The following is a 22,487-nucleotide window of genomic DNA, read 5'->3' as shown; positions in this document are numbered from 1 at the left end:
TCTGAAGGGTTCGATGAGACCCTTGAGGCCCTGAGAGAGGCCGTTCAAAGGATCAACTTGACGCGAGTGGATCTGTCATTGACAGAGGGTCTCTCCTCCTGGATTTCATCTGCATTTTCTTATTTTAAGGAATGGGTGGGGGTAGTTTTATTTGCTGCTGCCATCTGCTGTGGACTTGTGTTCATGCTCTGGTTGGTTTGTAAGCTCAGAACCCAACAAAACCGTGACAAGGTTGTTATTGCTCAAGCACTTGCAGCCATTGAACAAGGGGCCTCCCCTGAAATTTGGCTATCCATGCTTAAGACTTAATTGGCATCTGAGTTCTCTGCTCTTGCACTCCTCGGTTCTGCGGAAAATGAGAGACTCAACAATTAAAGCTCGCCCCAGGCCATACTCAGCTCTTGCACCCCTAGAAGCTAGACTCATTGCACAGGAACGAGTGAGTAGGTCTTTAACTCTTATGGATTGTTGGGCTAAGCACCGCATAGGAGTCGCTCAGAGGTTTGGGCACTCCTAGAAAACAAGTCGATTTGCATGAGGGTTGAGTGTCCAAGTGTCCCTCCCCTAGGAAAAACGGCATGGGAGCAGGTCAGGGTTGCTCTGGGTAAAAACCTGTGAGCCTAAGAGCCAATCCTGTACATGGCCCCTATTTCTGCACACTAGGGATTCGACCTCTATCTTCATCCATTAAAGAGTGGCTTGCATTTTAATAAAATAAAAAGGGGGAGATGTGGAGAGCCGTGAGCAATCGCCATTACAAGATGGCGCTGGCTTCCGCAGTGCCTAACTGGTAAACAAGTAATGTGCGCAGGTGCAGGAGTAAATTCGTGCCATGTCACTGCCCATCTCAGGGCATAGCAGTGGGGTGATGAGTGAGCAGCTAATCAGGAGCTGACACGTCACACGGAGGGGTATTTAAGCAGTTCCATTTTCTGGGATCAGGTCTTCCTTATGATGAAGCAATAAAAGCTTTGCCGTAGAAGGATCCGGTTGTCCGAGTGTGTTTTGCTGGAAAGACATTACAAGGACAGGTTTCAATCTTCCTAATGCTGTCACCTTTTAATACAGTTCCTTATGGTGTGGTGACTTACAGCCATAAAACTTTAGTTACTCCCTCATAACTGTAATTTACTGTTTGTTATGAATTTTACTGTAAATAACTGATATATCAGCAGGATATTTGAAGTGACACCTGACACACTCGGGTTGGGAAGCAGAGAGGAAACAGTGAGAACACAGAGCAAGTGGGGTCACCATTCTGTTTGAGAACACACCCCCAAATTACCATCCGGTCCCAACTCCTGAAGGTTCTGCCACCTCCCAATGATACCACAGGCTGCTGAGCAAGTTAGAGCGTCCAGGCCTTAAAGGGACACTAGATCTCTAAACTGTACCAACTATTTTAGTGTTCAGCTTTGTTTTTGGATTTATATATATATGTGTGTATGTGTGTGTGTGTGTGTGTGCTGCCTGCATGCATTCTGCACACCATGTGTGTGCCTGGTGCCCACGCAGAGGATGAGCCACAATGTGGGTGCTGAGAACTAAACCTAGGTCCTCTGCAAGAACAGCAAATGCTCCTAACCGCTGAGCTGACTCTCCAGCCCCTGCCCTATTCCAGTGTATTTGGGGAAAGAAAGAGTCAGCTAGGGACTTTACATGTACTCACTTATTTTTGACTAGTCTTACTACAAAGCCCTCACTGCCCTGGAACTTGTGATTTTCTTACTTCTGTCTCCTGAATTTGCAGAAGACTGTGGGCATGTGACATAGAGAACATAGTCGCAGGTACTTTTCCACCCCGAGCATCTCAATGTGGGCTGCTGATATACCTTTAGTAGCCACGGGGTGGGCTAGAGGTTATTTTTTAATCAAAACATAATTTCACACATGCCAACCCGAGCACCTGCTGCCCCCTCATGGCGGTATCTCAGGATTGCAGAGCCTTTTGATGGACCAAGATTCAGTTTGTCTTGGGATTTTATAGGTTCATTTATATTTGAAATGCCTTAAAGATGGTTGAAACTTGGGTTGGCGAGATGGCTCAGTCGTTAAGAGTGCGACTGCTCTTCTGAATGTTCCGAGTTCAAATCCCAGCAACCACATGGTGGCTTACAACCATCCGTAATGAAATCTGATGACCTCTTCTGGAGTGTCTGAGGACAGCTACAGTGTACTTACATAAACCTTAAAAAAAAAAAAAAAAAGATGGTTGAAACTTACAGTATGGCCACCATACGTATTCTGATATAGGAAGCATATGTCAAATTCTCTCTTTCAGCCGGTGGAATTCTTCACGTAAAAGATATAAAACTGCAGAAGACTTGTCGAGTATGATTGGTGTCGGGCTCTGTGGCACATAGTGGATCTGAAAATAACCTGGCAGAATCTCTTGGTCATGTGTCTTGGGCAGAAGAACAGCCTTCTTTACCCACAGAATTAGGATGTGCTGGGATAAACTTTCCTATTTGAAGTTAACCCTGAGCTTCACTGTTCTTACTGATTGTTCTTGGTTTTCTGAGACAAGCTTTTCTTGAATGGCCCTGGCTATCTTAGAACTTGCTCAGAAGACCAGGCTGGCCTCAAACTAAGAAATCCACCTGCCTCTGCCTCACAGCATTGGAATTAAGTCATGGAACACTGCTGCCTGGCATTCATAGATTCTAAAAGTTGCTAATCATTACGATCTGCAGTCACAAAGAACATTTTTGCCTGAAAGTAACCCCAGAAAACCCACACTCTAACAGGTGTGATCCCGAGGTTTGCTGTTACATATGTAGCTGGCTTTGATGTTCTGCCAAGCAATGGAGTGCTGCACTAGGGCTTCAAGATGCCCGATGGAGTCCTTGACTTTCCGCCCATAATCTTCCGGTGGTTTTAGAGAGGATGATTACAGAAACATCAGTTGCTTCTTTCTATAAATGTTTCATAATGCAAATAGAATGTGAAGAATTTTTTTATGTGGTTTTTCGAGACAGGGTTTCTCTGTATAGCCCTGGCTGTCCTGGAACTCACTTTGTAGACCAGGCTGGCCTCGAACTCAGAAATCTGCCTAGCTCTGCCACCTGAGTGATGGGATTAAAGGTGTGCGCCACCACGTCGGGCAATGTGAAGAAATACTAAAAATATCATTCATTAATTATTGAAAAGTTCAGCCTCTGGAAATGGCGATATCTCTCCTTATACTGCTACCTTAAAGGAGCAATTGAGAAATTGTGAATTATAAAATTAGAATACTGGAATGGCGGTAGAATAAATTGCCATAAAGTTATTTTCTCTTCTGAAATGTGTTAACCATTTTCAGCTGTAGCTGTTCTGTTATAGTGAGCCTGCCCATTCTGTGTTAGGACAGTGCAGCTGCCCCACACTTCACTATGCTTACTATTTTATATCCCTGTGGTTCTGGAAAAAAACAAGGTGACATCTTGTTAAACTAAGAGTCTTGTGGATTCAAATGTAGGAATAAAATTCAATTTTATTTTATTATACTTGTAATTTTATTAGCAAAACAAAGCATTAATACAAGTTTGAATCAAATGTTGCTATTAGTTGCAAGCTGAATTAATAGTTTGCTTTGTGAAATGAAAGACTGAAGTGGGGTTCAGTGGTGTGCAGCTGTGATTCCAGAAGTTTGGGAGGCAGAAGCAGGAAGGTTAAATTTGAAACCAGCCTAGACTTTTTAGCTTGGAAAGAGACAGACAGAGATAGAGAAAAACACAGAGACAGAGACAAAGAGAGAGACAGAGAGAACCCTAAAACTAGAGCATGGTGAGATATGTCTGAGTCTTCATTTTTTGTGAGCAGTTTGCCAGGAGCTGATCCCCAGAGTTGTCCCCAATTCCTTCTTAATGTGGTTCATATAAAATATACTGGGGTCTCAGCAGTGGGTGACTTGCCCATCTCCAATTGCATAGTAGAGGTGTCTTCTGTTCCATGAACCCTTTGATGAAGGTTGGCCCGTGCTGCTGTAAGCTTTACTTGATTCTGTCAATGCCCTCAGGCATCCCTGCTACTGTGCCATCCCATTCTGCCCCCATGGGGACAGAGGGTGGGAATGAATACCCTCCTGAGGTCTCTCTGTCAGAGCTCATGTTTCAGGAGTCTCTTGTGGAGGGAAGGAGTCAGTTTCTGTCTTCATGATCTGGGTTAGATTTTACATGGAGCACTCCCATAATCAAACCACAGTTCACCCTTTTCAGATGATCAGTCTCTTTGCTCTCTTTGATTTATGTGCCTCTGGCTTTGCTTTCCTCTGTGCATGTGCACTTGTGTGGAAGCTATACGACACATGTTCATCTTCAAAGGCAGCAGGACACTGAAGCAGTGATCTGCATCTTACTGTTGCTTCCCTTTTTCTCCCACCAGTTAACAAGCACAAGCCATGGCTCGAGCCCACCTACCACGGGAGAGTCACCAAGGATAACATGGTGCTGGTGGACCTCCCACCACCACCACCACCACACACCATCGCACTGGATAAAGTTTCACTGCTGTGGTTTGCAGGTGCGCAGGCCAAGCTGTGCACTGTCCACAAGCCTGGCCTCGAGAGGGAGCAACTTAAGTCTTTATGGAGGAATAACTTTTGGCCTTGATATACTTTTTTTTTCAATGTTCAAACTTTATTTAGCTGAATATTTTTCTATAGCTTTATTTTGCGTACGTGCCCCATGACAATCTCTGGTGTCCACAAAGGTCAGAATAGAGCACCATATCCCTTGGAGCCAGAGCTGTGTGGATACTGGGAATCGAACCCAGGTCCTTTGGAAAGTCAGCAAGTGCTCTTAAACACTGAGCTGTCTCTCCAGTCTCTCTTTGTTTTAAAATCATGTATGCCTGCTGAACATATTGTCGATTTGTATTTGTATTTGTTTATTTTTAACAGGCACATACCCCCATGCCCAATTTAATGAATTTACTCCCCCCCCCCTCTTTTTGTGGGTTTGGGTGTTTTGCCTGCATGTGCCCCGTGTACCTTGTGCATGCAGTACCTACAGAGACCAGAAGAGGGCAGTAGATTCCCTGGAACTGGAGTTAATAGTTATGCATGAATTTGTGGGTGCTGGGAACCAAACTCCGGTCCTCTGGGAAATCAGCCAGTGCTCTAACCACTGAGTCATCTCTTCAGACCCTTGTTTGTTAGAGAAAGTTTTTGCTATGTTAATACTTGCTGGCATGAAACTTGTCATCCTCCTGCTTCAGGTTTCTGAGGGCTGAGGCGACAGACATGCACCACAATGTCTGGCTTAATAAAGTTATTAAATGTTTGATATGAGTTATTTTATGAGTGAACCCTGGGTCTTTAAAAAGAAAAACCCTTTAGAACAGTGTCATAGATTTTGATCATGTGGTGATTTTCCTACATCACTGACATTTAGTGGTGTTTGCCAGTCAGATCTGCCCTGACTGCTGGAGGGCTGTGCTTTCTCAGTCCCAGAATGAGAGTAAACACTGGGATAACACACACACATGGATGTGGCTGTGTCCAGGTTTTAAATTTTTCTGTCTTTCTTTCTTTTTTTCTTTTTCTTTTTTTTTTTTTTTTTAGGTTTTTAAGTTTATTAATGTGTTTTACCTGCATGTGTGCAAGTGTGTTAGGAGGTCAGAAGAGGCCATCAGATCCTCTGTTGTGAACAGTCATGTGAGTGCAGACAGTCGACCCAGGTTCTCTGCAGGAGAAACAGGTACTCATAACCAGTGGGCCATCCCTCTAGCCTGGATCCAGCCTTTTATGCAGGTTCTAAGAATACAAACCTCAGGCAGTCAGGTTTTGTCAGGTTCTTTACCAACGCAATCATTCCCCAGCCCAAAACAACTTTTTAGTTTGGAGATAGGACATATTTTGACTAATTTTTTAAAAATTTATTTCTTTTATGTATGTGTGTACAAAGTCACTCTCTTTAGACACATGATAAGAGGATGTCAGATCCCAAAAGAAATAGTTGTAATCCACCATGTGGTTGCTGGGAATTGAACTCAGAACCTCTGGAAGAACAGTCAGTGCTCCCACCTGCTAAGCCATATTTCCAGCCCAACTCATTTTTTAAAAAGATTTGTTTTTGTTACCTTTGTTACACACCTAGAGACAAATACATGTGTGTACACATACACACATACATGCTGCACATATTATTCATATACACAGAAACATACACTGCACACATGCACACCACACCACTAATACACTGCAAACATACACTGTACACACTGCACATACACATGAAAGTGCACACACATATACCACACACATACGAACATGCATACACAGTACGAAGGCCACACACACACACACACACACACACACTCACACAAGTGCAGGTAGCTGCAGAGGACAGGAGAGGGCCTTGTGCTTTGAAGCTAGCTCTAAGTGTCCAGCTCCAGTCTTTTTCTTTTTCTTTTTTTTTTTAAACTTTGTAAGTATTTATCATTGCTCATCCTGTGTGACATTTGGAACTATATCACAGTTTTAGTGAAGTTGCCAAGGATATGTTGCCAGTGGGTTTATATACATTCCTGCATATTAAGAAGTGATTTAGAGGCTTGGGGAGGCAGCTCAGTAATTAAAAACACTCTGCTGCCCTTGTGGAGGACCAGGGTTCAACTCCCAGGATGCACATGGTGGATCAGAACTAAAACTCCAATTCCAGGAAGTACAATGCCCTCTTCTGACCTCTGAGGGCACCAGGCATGTATGTGATGGGGCACAGATACACATGTAGGCAAAAACACCATTATACAAAAAAAAAAATATGTTTTCAATAAAATGAGAAAAATGTTTAAAAGGAAAGTAGTAACTCAGGCTGGGAATGTGCTAGCCTGGTACCACAAACCGTGCATTCAGAGCTCAGATCCATGTCACATGTTGAGGAGGTACACGCTTTTAGTCCCCTCAGAATTTGTGAGGTGGAAGCCAAAGGATTAAAGAGTCAGGCACATCCTCTGTGACATAGTCAGTTTGAGGAAGACCAGTGTGAGCTACATGAGACCCTCTCTTGAAACACAAAGGAGGCAAAGAATGACTATGGTCCAGGATTCTGGGGTCACTGCCCCCAGCTTTGATTTACAAAGCACCAGCTCTGTACAGTATGCAGTGATCAGAACCCACCTCACAGCTAATAATGCATTTGCTCCTGAGCATCAAGAAGAAAGGCCAGGCACTTTTCCAAATGCTTTAAAAATAAAAATATGTATTTAATTCTCCACCACTTGAAGTAATGATGCTTTTTGCCAGCCACATTTTAAAGAGAAGAACTAGGATCTGGATAGATGACTTGGTGGTTAAGAGCACTGGCTGCTCCTCAGGGGACCAAAGGTTGTTCTCAGTTACCCACATAGTGGCTCATGACCACCAACTATGACTGCAGTTCCTAGGGAACTGATGCTCTCTTTCAGCCTCTGTGAGTCCCAGGCATGCATATGGTACACTGACTTATATGCAAAGAAACATCACACATAAATAAAAACGAAGTAATTTTGTTTTGTTTTTTGAGACATGATTTCTCTGTGTTGTCCTGACTGTCCAGGAATTCACCCTGTATACCAGGCTGGCCTTGAACTCAAAGATGCACCCTCCACCTGAGCACTGGGATTAAAGACGTGCACCACCAAGGTCAGCTTTACCCCTCAGTTTCTTCATCTGTAAAGAGAAGAATTCCAATGCCCTTCCTAAGGCTTGGGCATATTTGTTTGTCTATATGAGTTGAAGAGCTTAAGTTCACTCTTGAAGACTGGGGATTTTGCTCAGTGGTAGAGCACCTGTCTACCATGCATAAGGCTGTGGGTTGCAAGCTACACCCCAAGCCCCAACCTCACTAATAATAATTAAAATAAAAACAAAATAAAAACATCATCCAAAGGATTAAAGCAGTGCTTGGTTCAGGGTCTTGTATGGAATGTCTGCTGTTTCCATGTAAACAGTGGAATCATATGTAGCATGTTTAAAAATATGTTTTCCTGACCCAGCGAGATGGTTCGCTGGGTAAAGGCACCTACTCCCCAGCTGGATTCCTGATCCCAGGAGGAAGGAAAAAATGGCCTCCTGTAAGCTGTGTTCCCCCTCCACAAATAGATTTTTAAAAATTCAGTTATTTTTGTTTTGTTCTGTTTTGATTATTTTTTTCAAGACAGCATCTTACTACTTAGCCCTGGCTTTCCTAGAACTCTATGGACCAGGCTGGCCTGGAACTCAGAAATCCACTTGCCTCTGCCTCTTGCGTGCTGGCATTAAAGACATGAGCCACTATACCCAACAATAAATGTAATTTTTAAAAATGTCAATGTATGTCCTTAAGTTTAATATTCTGTGGGAAATATATGTCTACTTACATAAGTTGTTATTCAATTCCCACACACTTCAGATTATTTTGGGGTTGAGCAAGGCTTATTCTGGAGACTTATGCTGAGGTTGTTTTTGCAATAGTACTGAGTCTGCTGTGTTGACAAGATTGGAGATGTCTTGTGAGGTGGCAGTAGCTCATTGTCAGTGAACTGACAGTGTCTCAACTTCTCCTGGGCTCTTTATGGCCAACTGTCCTTGGCTTCTAGTCTCACCATATCATCCCTGGTGGGGAAACTATTTCAGAGCATGTCAGCTGCATGCAGTTGGGAACGGTGATCTTGTCCATTTCTCTCCCTAGTGCCCTGGCTAGTTCAGTGATTGGGACACACCAGTACTCCATACATGTATGTGGAAGGACAGATGAGTTTGTCTAAGCCCACAAGCTTTACTAAGTATATTGCCTTTGAACCAGGCTCTTCGGCTGCAGCTCTCCAAGACATGACAGTTCAAAGTTGAGAACAGTCTGCTTTGTGTTCCCATCCCTCATGGGATGTGTGTGTAGGTAAGCACTGACTGAGCTTTCTTGACAGAACTCTGAAGCAGACACATTTGTGGTATTGAGCATTCTGTCTCTGATGCCCAATGTCAAACTCTTAGGGGACACATGGCCAAGTCTGGAGTGTTTTCTTGGTGTGATGTAAGAAAATGTGCCAGGGAGTTTGTTGAGGGTATCTGCTGCAGGTATCCCCCTTCATAAATGAGCCTAAAGGAATGACTCCCCTCTCAGCCTTTATTATTTTTCAAGATTTATTATATTAGTGTTATTATTATGTTTCTGGCCATTTTCAAATTTCTTTCTCTGGTCTATTGTCAAGTATGAACATTTTGCCAACCTGCATATATGTACACCACTTAGTGCCTGGTGCATTCAGAAGTTAGGAGAGGGAGTCAGGTCCCTGCAGATGTTTGGGAGCCACCATGTTAATGCTTGGAATCAATTTTGAGTCTTCTGCAAGAGCAGGCCAGTGCTCATAACTTTTTTATTTTATATTTATGTATATGAGTACACTGTAGCTCTCTTCAGACACAGCTGAAGAGGGCATTGGATCCCATTACAGATGGTGGTGAGCCACCATGTGGTTTCTGGGAATTGAACTCAGGATTTTTGGAAGAGCAGTGAGCACTCTTAACCGCTGAGCTTTGTCCCTTGCACACCCACCCCCACACCCACCCCTGCTATTAACTTTTAAGTCATCACCAGCCCTCATTCTTCTGTTCCATTAAACATCTTTTACTTCACAAGTAGCTTATGGTCAAATTTATAAGTTCAAAAATCAAGACTGGCGAGGCAGAAGAGTGAACATGGAAAGCCTTTCTTTGCAGAACCTTACAGATCCAGGTGCTGGTGCGTCATAGCCACTACAGTGAAATCTGTGTAGCAAGCCCAAAAGCTTGGGAAAAGTCCTGAGTCATAAACTTTCATGGAAACTTAGTCTCCTGGATCCTTCGCATCCCATACCATGATGTTCCTATAAAGTTGGTTAATAGGTGAATGGGTCTGTGTGCTTTCTTTCAGTATTGTTTTATTATCAGTACCTCCAAGGAATGGTTTGTCAAATACCTAAATTAGGTTGAACTTTGCTTCCTGGCCTTCACCAATGTCCTAGCCAGCCCTTGAGCCAGCCCTGGACTTGGGATTTCATAAGAATGTTACAGATTAAGACAGATTGCCTCCAGTATTGAAAAAGAGATAGTAAAAGAAAGCAGGCATTATCATCTACTAAATAGAGTTAGAATTCTCAGGACAATCTTAGCAAAGTAAGATTATAATTCTTATTATAGTTATATATGGCAGACTACATTACTTAATAGAAGAAAGTCCCCTACAAAATCACTCAGAATAATGGCCCAGTCACTTACATATACAAGAATTTACAATGGTTTAGGAAGTAGGTAGGGATGTGGTTTAAGGAGGAACTAGAGTATTGCATTATTCATGAGAAGGTTACCTAGAGCAGAACTCCCTAGCACATACTTTCACTAGCCCAGAAGCATAGCATAGTTAGGTATTTACTAAGAGCTGGCTGGTGGTGGGCTAAACAATAAATCAGAATGAGAACTATGGCTTGGGCAAGAAAGGACTTGCACTGGGAACATAATGACCTCACATCTGGCTTTTAGGAATATAGCTGACCTTAGATAGAGATGACTTTGTCTCAATTTTTATATTACTTAGTTCCTGTCAGTCTTTATGTATGCATTCTTCTGTTTTGTGTAAAGAGTCATTAAGCATCGGGTAACCTCAACGTACCTTGGGTGATGTGTCACCTAACTTCCTTATTTTCTTCTGTATCATAAGTCTGATGCTTCCATTGAGAAATTACATTCAGATCAACACTCTTTTATGTTTGCATCTGTTTGTCACCCTGCTGACTCCTTCATGCCTCTGTACCAGGACCCTGATTCTTCCGACACTTAAGGGGCCCCTGCGAGTTGAGGGGCTGAGTCCAGTCAGTACTCGTGATTTAACACAGCCAGGAAGGCACTGCACAGGTGAAGCATACATAGGCATGGGGCAGCACAGGTCCCCATAGGTCACTGTCAGCTTCCTAAGATAGCCATTGGGATGTCTACAGACAAACCCTGTTAATGTGTTCAGTTTGCTAATGCCACTGGGGTGAGGCCCTCACTTCATCCAAGGACTAGCACCATGTCAGCAGTCCACAACATGGTGTCTGTCTCCGAGCTCGCCTGCATCTACTCTGCCCTCATCGTGCAAGACAACGAGGTGATGGTCACGGAAGTTAAGATCAATGCCCTCATTAAAGCAGCTGGTATCAGCATTGAACCTTTCTTTCCTGGCTCCTTTGCAAAGTCTCTGGCCAATGTCAACACTGGTAGCCTCATCTGCAATGATTGGGCTGCTGGGCCCGCTCCACTTGCTGGAGCTGCACCTTCTGGTGGTCCTGCTCTATCCACTGCTGCCACTCCAGCTGAGGAGAAGAAAGTGGAAGCAATGAAGGAAGAGGCTGAGGAGTCCGAAGATGACAGGGGCTTTGGTATTTTTGACTAAACTGCTTTTGTTAACTTGTCCAATAAAGAGCTGAACCTGTACCTGAATTGTACCTCCTGATACCTTTACACAAGAGTACAAACTTTAGTGCATAATGTACCTGTTAGATATTTTGCATATTACTGTGGTTTTGAGCATCTGAAAAAATGCATACTGAGGGGAATATATGTCTATAAAGAATTTGCACATATTCTTAGGTAACACACTTATATCCAGTAACACAAGATTATTGATTCTGAAGAAGAGTCTGATAAGGGTCAACAATCTATTCAAATATTATGCCACTCTTGAGGAAGGATTGACTTTTCTGACTTGAAGCCTTGTTGCTTGGTATCTGTTACATGAACAAGTTCATCCTGCAGAGAAATTCTGCAGATAGGCTTTAAGAAACCTTAACAGAAGTGAATGCATTCATGAGTAAGTGTGTGTGTGTGTGTGTGTGTGTAGTTTTACAAGGATTTAGGCCAGGAGAGATATGTGCAAATTGGAACACAAGTTTGTGGAATCTACTTTGGATATTTTTTTAAGCTTCAATTATATTTTTATGCTTCAAATATATTTTTTTCAAGTGTATTAGTTCATACTTAATTCTAAATAGATGTTTCATTCTCAGAACCGCAAATGTTTGCCAGAGAATTTTCACAGTGGTTAATGTTGGTTGATGCTGATATTTTATTTATTTATATTTCATGTAATCCCCTTTCCTGATTTTCCCTTCTGGAAGCCCCCTATCCCATCCTCCCTCCCTGTGCTTCTGTACAAGTGCTCCCCCACACACCGACTCCTGCCTCCCCACCTTGACATTCCCCTACACTGGGGTATGGAGCCTTCACAGGACCAAGGGCCTCTCCTCTCATTGGTGCCTGATAAGGCCTTCCATTTGCTACATAGGCAGATGGAGCCTTGGATCCTTCCATGTGTACTCTTTGGATGGTGGTTTAGTCCCTGTAAGCTCTGGAGGGTTTGATTGGTTGATATTGTTGTTCTTCCTATGGGTTGCAAACCCCTTCAGCTCCTTGAGTCTTGTCTCTAGCTCCTCCATCAGGAACCCAAGCTCAGTCCAATGGGTGGCTTCAAGCATCCACCTCTGTATTTGTCAGGCTTTGGCAGAGCCTCTCAGGAGAGAGATACATCAGGCTCCTCTCAGCAAGCACTTCTTGGCATCCACATTTGTATCTGGGTTTGATGTCTGTATATGGGATGGATTCCCAGGTGGGTCAGTGTCTGGATGGCTTTTCTGTCATTCTCTGCTCCACAGCTCAGAATAACCAAGATATAATTTACAGTACATATGAAGCTCAAGAATAAGGAAGATCAAAGTGTGGATGCTTTAGTCCTACCTAGATTGGGGAACAAAATATTCAAGGGAGGAAATATGGACATTTTTTATATAGTGATCAAGGTCAGGTTGTTCGATTTGCACCCTATAGACATTTCACTCTGAGCCTTCTAACAGATGTTCAAAAATGGTTAGGAATTACATCAAAATATAGTCTTTTTTACAAACATATGGTCATCCCAACATGGAGGAAAACAAAACTATTTGAATAATAAATCTTAGGTACAAACGAAAATTATATACTGCTATCTTTGTGGGTTTTTTTTTTTTTGGAAAATGGTTATGTAAGAAATGAGTCTTACAATATCTGTACTATGTAAACCTTCCATCTACCTAAGAGCCTAGATATGCAGTCTCCAGTCCATATTTAACTGGTTCAAAGCATAATCTGGGAACTCAACCTAAAAGGAACTTAAGACTGACAGCATATGTTGAATTCAAATTTATGCTAGGCTGATTAGTCTGATAATTAGCCTGTCATGAATGCAAACAGTCACTAAAGCAACTTTTCTTAATTCATCTTCTGCTTGTGTATGGAGTGATTTCACTCTGGCAACGTATATTATTTCCATCAGCTTTATCTGCAGTCTTTTTACAAAAAGAAATATTTACAATAATATTTCTGAGATAAGCTGTGGCTCAGGTCACCTTGATCCCAGTCTGTGCCCCCTGTTACAATGACATTGGTTTTTCTCATAATTAAACTTCTCAAATTCTTTTTTTTTTAATAAATGAAGCCTGTTTTATTACTTCAATTGTTAATGATAAAAAAATTTCAGCAGAGCTGTTGCATTTTAAAAAAGTGAAACTACATACTATGTTTCTAGCTCAGTAAGCAGATGGACCTGATGGATGTGATGCCAGCACATCTTATGAAGACCCGTAAATTAAAGAACTACTAGTTAGTGATTATAAGACAAAAATGCATTCATAGTTTCAGCTTCTTTCTTCTTCCACGGCCATCAAGGGCACCGTCCATATTACATTTCTGTGTGGAAGGTTTTGGTCCTCTTTTCTTTTTCTCTGCCTTCTCCTTTTCTTCTAGTTCCATATTTTCTCTTTCAATCAAAGTAATTAAGGTATTACACCTCCTCTGGAGCTCCATCGCAGTTCTGGACTTGAGAAACCAATGAAATCTAAACTGAGGGGAGTTTCGGATGCATTGTCATAATTCATCATACACATTTTCCTTGTCGAAGCCAAGCTTGTGCAGCATACAAATGAGAAAATGATCCTCTTCTTCAATATAGTTTTTCTTTTGTTAGTACCATATGATATTCTTAGCTGATGAAAGGGTGCTTTGTACCGTCCAATCTTTGTATCTAGTGCTTTCTTGATACTTATTCTTCTTTGAATTCTTGCCTCTCCCCTTTCAATCTGAGCCATAATCTTCTCTATGTCCTGAAGCTCATTGCTTCTTTCCCAGAACACAGCTGAGTATTCAATGACTTCTTCTGGAGTTTTTCCTTCTACTTTTCTGGCTATATTTTCAATATCATCAAGACCCCACTTCTCATTAGCCTTGATAAACTGGTTAAAATCTCTCTTATTCCAATTTGTAAACCCCTGTGTCAGAAGCTTCTCTTTTTTCCTCTAACTCCTCATCATTGAGGGGCTCTGCTTCATCAATTTTTAGCTGTTCTTTCTGTGCCTGTGCTGCATTAGGTAGATCAGGACTCCGAGGTACCTTATACCCAATAGTTTTCCTGTAATACAGAATTTCTTTTTCCAGTAATTCACATAAACCCGGAGGAAAGAACTGGAAATCCTGAACATTTGGTTGTTTTGGAGGTCGAGGTGCCTTGGGTGCTTTAGGCTAACACGGAGAGCTTCCCTGAAATATGCATCAATATCATAGTTGGCTTTTCTTTCTCTTTTTGGTGGTTCAATCCACTCTGTGAATGCAATCTTTTGTTTTTCTCTATAGTCTTCTCCTTCAAAGTTATAAACGCTGGACTCTGTATCCATCGTAAAGTTTCTAAGTGAACTTTCACCCCGCTTGGAGAGAGCTTTTCATTCATTTCTGCAGTCTTCTTTGCACCTCTTTCTAAAATACCATCAATATCCTCATCAGTGATTTCACTTTCTTTTGAAGCAAACACATGTGTGGCACCACGTCGAATCATTTGAAGCATTTCATCTTTCCCAATTTAGTTCAGGTTCTGATCTACAAGCCTCCCTTGTTGAATTACTATCGAATCCAGCCTAAGTTTCATCTCAGCACGTTCCACTATTCTTTCTTCCACAGTATTATCAGTTATAAAGCAAAACACTCGGACAGTCTTCCTTTGTCCAATTCTATGGGCACGGTCCATAGCCTGAAGATCAACTTGAGGATTCCAATCTGAATCATATAAAATTACTACATCAGCAGTTGCAAGATTGATGCCCAGACCACCTGAAAGTGTGCTTAGCATAAATACAAACTTTGTGCTATTTGGTTCATTGTATGGATTGATGGAGTCTTGTCTCTCATCATGGGGTGTCTGTCCATCCAACCTGCAGTACTCATAATTTCTCCACATGCAATAATCTTCCAAGATGTCTAATACTCTTGTCATCTGACTAAAGATTAGTACTCTTGAACCTTGTTCTTTCAGTTTAGGGAGTAACTTGTCTAACACCACCATCTTGCCACTGTTGGTAACTAGATGCATATCTGTTATGTACAGTGGAGCAGGTTCAGCTCCATCGAAGAGATACGGATGATTGCAGCATTTCCTCAACTGCATCAAAATGTTCAATAGCCTCATTTTGTCCATCTTCCCTGTTGAGTTTAATATGTCTACATCTTTCATTAATATCCGAGTATACCATTCTCTTTGCATTTTGCTAAGACCCACATAGATTTTTACTTTTTTTTGGAGGCAAACTCTTTTCAACATCAGCTTTAATTCGACGAAAGAGGAATGGACTCAAAACCATATGAAGCCTCTCAACTAGCTTTTGATCCCCAAGGCAATTATTTGTATCAGACCAGGAGTCAAAGTCATCAGCTGAATTAAACACATCTGGTAACAAAAAGTTTAGAAGTGACCAGAACTCATGCAAGTTGTTCTGAAGAGCACAGACTTCTCTTTAATAAGCATTTCATAAGATGTGACACACACATTCCACTCTCCTGGTAATAAAACATCCCTGACAAATGCAGCTTTCTCTTTATCTCCTATCAAGCAAACAGACCTAAGTGTTGGTATCCATCTCTTGAATTCACTCATCCAGTTGTGCAATGTAGACTTGGGAACCAAAACCATATGAGGACCAGGAATGTTTCTATAGTGTTTCATGTATCCAAGAAGAGAAATTGTTTGAAGTGTCTTTCCCAAACCCATTTCATCTGCAAGGATCCCATTGATGCCATTCTCATACAGAGAGATGAGCCAATTCAATCCTCGCACCTGATAATCTCAGTTTACCCCATTTTATATATGATGGAGAATCGTCAAATCGAGTACAAACATTAGTTGCTTTGGAACTTTCTGTTAATAGCTCTTCATCCTCCTCTTGCTCTGTTCTAAGGTGTCGGTAATCTCCAACTGAAAGCAAATTCTGTTTTTCATCCTTTTTTACCCGTGGGCGCCCTGGTTTCATTTTCAAGGGTGAGGTTGGAGTCTTCTGAGCAGCAGGCTGAATGAAATGTGCGAACAGCTCTGTCTGCTTTAATAAATACTCAAATCTATTTGCTCGGTCAGTTTGCATTTTTTCTTCATATATAGGATCTGGTTTTTGGATTTCTTTTTGCTTTCCAGGTGATCCATGATCAAATACTTCCTCCATCTCGGTGTCCGCGGGGCCGGGGCCGGAGCCGCGGGCGCCGCGCAGCCCTCGGGGCTGCCTTTGTTGCCGCTGCTGCTCCTTGGAAGGCGCGCTCTCGGGAGGCGGGAGCGGCGGAGGCTCCACCGCGGACGATGTGTTCCGGCTGCGTTACCCGCCACGGCCACGGGCAGGCGCGGCGCCGAGGGAAGCGGCTTGGGCCTGCGCGACACTGGCGCCCGGGCCACCGGAGGAGCAAGACGCGCCCGGAAGCTCTCACGCGTAAGGGCTTCGCCACCCCGGCTCGCTCGCCTCGCCGTCCTCTTCCTCGGGACTTTGCTCCACTGGCGTCTACCTCACGGCGGGAATCACGTCGACGGGAGTGGGCGGGGCCAGCGGGGTCACGGAGGTCAGGGAAGGCGGGCTGACTCTGAGGAGGCGGAGGGCCGAAGGAAAGGGAAAGGAAAACGTAAGGTTCTCAGAGGCCTCACGGCGCCTTCTCCTCTCTGGGAGTGGATTCTCTTCTCCATCCAACCAGGACAGCTACCTACGCCACCCGCTCTCAACCCTCGCGAGATCGCTCATTCCCCCTTAGAAGGCCGGCTCGCGAGGGCGCGTGCGCATGCTCCTCTTTGGCCCCGCCTCCTCCAGGCCTCTAGCAGGCTGTGGAGCCGAGTGGGCGGGGTCTCGAGGAAGGGCAACGGCGGTGCTTTGCGCCTTCGCTCCTCCAAGTGACTGGAGCTGGGTCTTCAGCGCTCCCTTAACGGCTCGGCTCGCTGTCTCCCGCCGCTCTTGGGAACGGCGCGACTGTTAGGCAAGGAGCAAAGGCCTGGGCTGGCCTTTGTCGTCCTGCTGCCTTCGCTCACGGACGTGACGTTAAGTGACGTTGGACTTCTGAGAGGAAAAAATCACCTCAGAATTAAAAAGTCTGCGTGTTCGCTCCTTCAGTCGGCTTCGTTTAGAGAGTTCGGTGTTTGTCAAGTTCAAGTTAAGGCAGAAGACGTGCTGCCCTGTTACAATGGCAGCAGATGAAGGCAGATAAATGATGGCGAGTTTTCACATGAAACAGCAACTTCTCAATTTCTTCTCAAATTCTTGAGGGAAAAGGTCCTACCAAAACTAAGTTGTTGTACCTTGGGGATTTTTCAATTATATTGTCTTGGTATTGATCTTTCAATTTTGTTACCTTTATGCATCTCTGATCTGACCTCTTAATTGTTTCTATCCCTAATGTTTCCCAGTCATGAGAAATTTCATTCCTTTGATCAGCTACTTCCATACATGTGTCTGTTTAGAGCAACATCTCCTGTAGCTCAGCCTTTCATCAAGCTCTATAATTAAGAATTGCTGTCATAGGTTTTACTGTTGTGAATAGAAAGGTAACCAAGGCAACTCTTATAAGGACAAAAGAACATTTCAATGGGAATGGCTAACAGGTTCAGAGGTTCAGTCCATTATCATCAATATGGGGACATGGCAGGATCTAGGAAGCCTCTCACACCCCAGGTCTACAAGACTTTCTAGAGGTTTCTCTCCAATCTCCAAATTCTACTGCTCCATATTTCCATTCATTCTTCTGGCCCTCTGGGCTCTCTCTTGTCTCCCACCCATAAATCATCCTGCTCCCCTTTTTCCCTCCCTCTCACTTCTCCCACCTAAGTCCCTCCTTAGGCAGAGAAGAAATAAAAGAACTAGTTCATTTTTTTAAAAAAATAACTTTTGAGATTATGATTAAATCATTTCAATCTCTTCAGTCCTCCCTAATGTTGAATATTAAACCCTGGAACAAAAGGCCAAGGTGCCTAATTAACAAATCAAATCAGTCCTTGGTTCCAGGTTCTCCAAAGAATCCTCTATCCCTACCTATTACAGTGCATTGCTGTCCTTTCCAGACCCCTAGCACAGAGGATGGGCAAATGTCCTCCCAGCTGCTCTTCCTCATGTAATGCATGCATTTGGCTACCTGGTCTTTTTTACTGATCATTTACCCTCCTGGCCTCTTGATCTGGCTTTTCCTCCTCCTTCTCCTCATGAGGCTCATAGTTCTGCCCATTGTAGACTGTTCCTGTGTCTGGCTATTCTTTCTTTTGATAAGAAACATTCTGCCAGGGCTCAGAGAAACCCTGTCTCGAAAAACCAAAAAAAAAAAAAAAAAAAAAAACATTCTACTTCACCATACTTAGGAGAAGCCATATCCTTTCCTTTTTATTTCATTTCTTTTTTTTTCCCCCCCCATAGGTTTACTGTTTATTCATTGTTAAATGTTACAGAGTTCTTACACTGTAGGAACCATGCCTGAGAACCCAAAGAAAGAAATGGTGCAATGGACAGCCTCATCCACCCAGACAGTGTATTAAAACTTGATTCATATGCATTTTGATAATTTCACAATCTTAAAAAATAACAAGACTTGGAATTTACATCTGCTGCAGGTCTTCAGTGTTCCAGTACAGTATGCCATTAAACAAACTTTATCTTCTTTCTGTTCACGTCTTAAACCATAAACCCAAACAGAATGTGTGTTTGTGTGTCACACTGGGGTAAAGCATACTTTAAGGGAAGTTTGTGGCTCAAGGTGTTAGATTATTTGTTAAGGTTTCTGGTGCCCAAATGAACTCTTCAGTTTAACTAAGAATCTCAAGTCTCTAATCACCCCACCTCCTCCTGGCTGGTTCAGATCATGCCAACATTATTGCCCAGAAGTGGAATACAGACTGGTAGGAGACACTGGCCTCCACCTCCTGCTTCCCACACTGCTGCCCTAAATCCACTAAACATGCTCTCAAGCTGGGAAAACATACATTTCCTGTTCGATCTTGTCAGTAGTAAGGAAGTATGAACTGTGTTTGGCAAAGGGATTCATTTACAGAGAGAAACCCAGGCACTACTATCATATCACATAGTCATATGTCAACAGAGTATGTGTACTGAACCATCTGTAGGTAACTGACAGGCTATTTCATTAGGTAGAAAGAAATTTAGCAGTAACCTCTTCTGAGAGCCAAGTACTACTAGATAGTTAAATTGAAATTACTAACAACAGAAATGCTACATTACTGGCTATTCCTCTGCGTCTCCAAGTGATTACCAAACATATTCCCAAGGTGAATGTCAAGAGCTGGCTAAACAATGAATGGATCTACAGAATAGACCTTCACATTTGGGGCACACACAAGGATTTATCAGACACCATGGCAGATTCTTGTGCAACATGGGTGTTTTGCTCCTGTTACTTTGAACTGTTAAAAGCCAGGTCAGTGAAACCCTCTCCTCCTGAGCAGATGCCACACTCTGTCAACAGCAGTGTGCAGACACCATACTCTGTCCACAGCAGTTCAATCAGACCTGATTAGGAGACTTGAGCACCACCTGGAGTGCAGCGGATCCACTGTCCTTTATATGCATCAAAGGCTATCTGGTTCCACCTAAGGATTGGCAAATTATAGGGCATTTCACAATTCCAATGCTTCTTTCAGACTATTTCTCCACACAATATGCCCTTAAAAAACTTACTCCATGTCAAAGCAAGGCCTTAATGTGGAACCGAGCAAGCACTATCTGAATGAAAAATTATTCAAAGAAATAAGACTACACCCCACTCACTCCCCATTTGGTGTACCCAAGTTTGGTTGAATTAAATTGAGAGTTACCTCATACAACTAAAAACTTAAATCATTTCTGACAGTGGCTTGTTCCAGGGAGTGTAACATAGCCACAGCCTACAGAGTATGCATTAGGATGGGGCACAGAACAGGTTAATTAAGGTCACTTAACTCTACAATTTTTATAGTGGATCAGAACCCAGATGGCTGACTTCTAAAGGCTTTCTGACAGGAATCCAGTAGAGTTGGTTTCAAGGTTCACACAGGCACTAGTAGCTGTGACCTTATGTAGAAGATGTGATCCACATGAAATACACAACTAAGGGCAGCAAATCTGAGGTAGTCAACCTTTAAAAGGCTCAGTATCTGAACATAAAGATGTTTGAATGACCACTGGCTGCAGGTTTGGTTTTATACGCAGAGCAACTGTGGAAACACTGTTGAATCTAATTCACAAATATTTAAGACAATGAAACACCCCTAAATCCAACACGCATCAAGATCAGTCGTGACTCTTGAACTTCCATAATGCAACAGGACTTGAGTTCTTTCAGTCACTGGACTTGAGGTCTTCAGTCAGTCACTGTAGATCCAGAAATCAAAACGACGAATGGCTGTTCTGGGTGGTTAGCTGTGCTCTAGTTACCTTGGAAGGCTTAGCAAAGACCATTCCTTAGCTGTACTGTGTGTGGCTGTACTTCTGATTCTCAAGTACAGCATACTGGTTGTCTAGCTGAAGTTTAAGGGCCTCGTTTTTTTTTTTTTTTTTTTTTTGGTTTTTTGAGACAGGGTTTCTCTGTGTAGTCCTAGCTGTCCTGGCACTCACTTTGTAGACCAGGCTGGCCTCGAACTCAGAAATCCGCCTGCCTCTGCCTCCCCAGTGCTGGGATTAAAGGCGTGCGCCACCACGCCCGGCTGGCCTCGTTTTTTGAAACCTCCTCCCTATCTCTATTTTTGTGTCTTACTACTTCAAAGCTCTTCTCCATTTCTTTATCATCCGGCTCTCTACATGCTTGGCAGTGGACTGCAGGGATGGGAACTGTGTGTCACTGTATATTTCCGGTGGTCCATGTGGCATTTTTCTTGTTGTGGTTAGCCTTGCCCCAGGAGGCCTAAATACACCACTGGGCATTGCTGGCTCCGGGGTTTCTGTACCTGTTACTGGAGCAGGAGGCACTTGTACCTGAACCGTTTTATTCCAGAGACCTGAAGATTTTTCTGCTCCACTGCCACCTCCACCTTCTTCCCAATTATCTCCTGGATCTACTCTCTTCTATTTATCATCATCTTCCTTTTCACTTATTTGCATTGCCTGAACTCTTAATCCGCTGTAATCAACCTCTCCTTGCTCAAATTCTTTTTTTTTAAATTGGGTATTTATTTCATTTACATTTCCAATGCTATCCCAAAAGTCCCCCACACGCTAACCCACCCACTCCCACTTCTTGGCCCTGTCGTTCTCCTGTACTGAGGCATATAAAGTTTGCACGACCAATGGGCCTCTCTTTCCACTGATGGCCGTCTAGGCCATCTTCTTATTCATATGCAGCTAGAGACACGAGCTGGGGGGGGGGGTGTTACTGGTTAGTTTATATTGTTGTTCTACCTATAGGATTGTAGATCCCTTTAGCTCCTTGGGTACTTTCTCTAGCTCCTCCATTGGGGGCCCTGTGATCCATTCTTTCCACTCATTTTCATCCTTCTTTATGGCCTTGCCCTCCGGGCCCGTGCTCCCTCCGTCTCTGGACCTGGCACCGGAGCCCAAGCTTCCGCCGTCGCCCGGCCTGGAGCCCGCCGCCAAGGCTGAGAAGGACTTAGCTCTGGTAGAAAGAAAATTGCAGGATAAACAACTAGTTCGTATTGTTCCAAAATGGCCTGCATCTTAGTTACCTTACTTTCTACTCATTCCCCTACAGGCATTCTCATGCAGAAGGAAGATTATATATTAGAGTTGATATTTTTAAAACATAAACAGAGTAAGAAATTAAAATCCTACATGGAGATAGTCTCTGAATTGTTACTAAAAAGAAAAAGGCGACTTCAAAAATTAGTTCGAATGGATCCAGTTGAAATCGTAGTGCCTCTATTAATGCAGATACTGACTCACTATGGACACAACATGACTGTTGGTAAAAAAAAAAGCATGCAGTAGTTTCTTGGAGTTATTAACAACAGATACCCTGAAAGCAAGTGACTTCAGTTCATAAAATGAACAACTTGAATTTTCCCTCATACACTAGAGGGACTTCCAATCTGGATCTGCTACATTTTACACTGAGGCTAATAAATCAGCCAAGGCAGAAGATTTAAGTAAGGTGGCTGAGAGTCCCTAGAAAACAGTTCAAAAATCTTAATTATGTGCAATACTCATGGTGTTCTCAGATTTTCAAGAGTCTTAATATAGTAACTGACTCTCAATATACAGAAAGGGTTGTTTTACACATA

At 43.0% G+C, this 22,487-nt stretch overlaps 2 protein-coding genes and 2 pseudogenes across 4 annotated transcripts in view; 2 read left to right on the top strand and 2 right to left on the bottom strand.

Moving 5' to 3' along the window:
- LOC147004104 (uncharacterized) overlaps window positions 1-22,487 on the top strand; it is a 522,844-nt gene that overhangs the window by 38,388 nt on the left and 461,969 nt on the right. The gene's annotated exons all lie outside the window — the stretch shown is intronic.
- On the top strand, window positions 10,986-11,348 carry LOC147004122 (large ribosomal subunit protein P1-like). 3 transcript variants are annotated; one of them, XM_085838680.1, is made up of 2 exons: window positions 11,004-11,078; window positions 11,151-11,348. In XM_085838680.1, the coding sequence occupies exons 1-2, from the start codon at window positions 11,004-11,006 to the stop codon at window positions 11,346-11,348; spliced, it is 273 nt and encodes a 90-aa protein (XP_085694806.1). The 3 variants fall into 3 exon arrangements, with proteins under 3 accessions (XP_085694804.1, XP_085694806.1, XP_085694805.1); XM_085838679.1 differs by having other exon boundaries at window positions 11,004-11,178; window positions 11,245-11,348; XM_085838678.1 differs by having other exon boundaries at window positions 10,986-11,348.
- Window positions 13,499-16,479, bottom strand: LOC147004121 (SWI/SNF-related matrix-associated actin-dependent regulator of chromatin subfamily A member 5 pseudogene; annotated as a pseudogene).
- Window positions 20,716-21,382, bottom strand: LOC147004120 (protein CDV3-like; annotated as a pseudogene).

The sequence above is a fragment of the Mus caroli genome, unplaced genomic scaffold, assembly GCF_978045245.1.
Source record: "Mus caroli unplaced genomic scaffold, Mus_caroli_1 scaffold_6, whole genome shotgun sequence".
In the NCBI taxonomy this organism is placed as follows: Eukaryota; Metazoa; Chordata; class Mammalia; order Rodentia; family Muridae; genus Mus; species Mus caroli.
The sequence above is the reverse complement of the archived record's forward strand: the minus strand, read 5'-3'. Positions and strand labels throughout refer to the sequence as shown.

Excerpts from the sequence above, each read along its gene's own strand:
- LOC147004122 (XM_085838678.1), top strand. The coding sequence starts at position 10,986 with ATGTCAGCAGTCCACAACATGGTGTCTGTCTCCGAGCTCGCCTGCATC.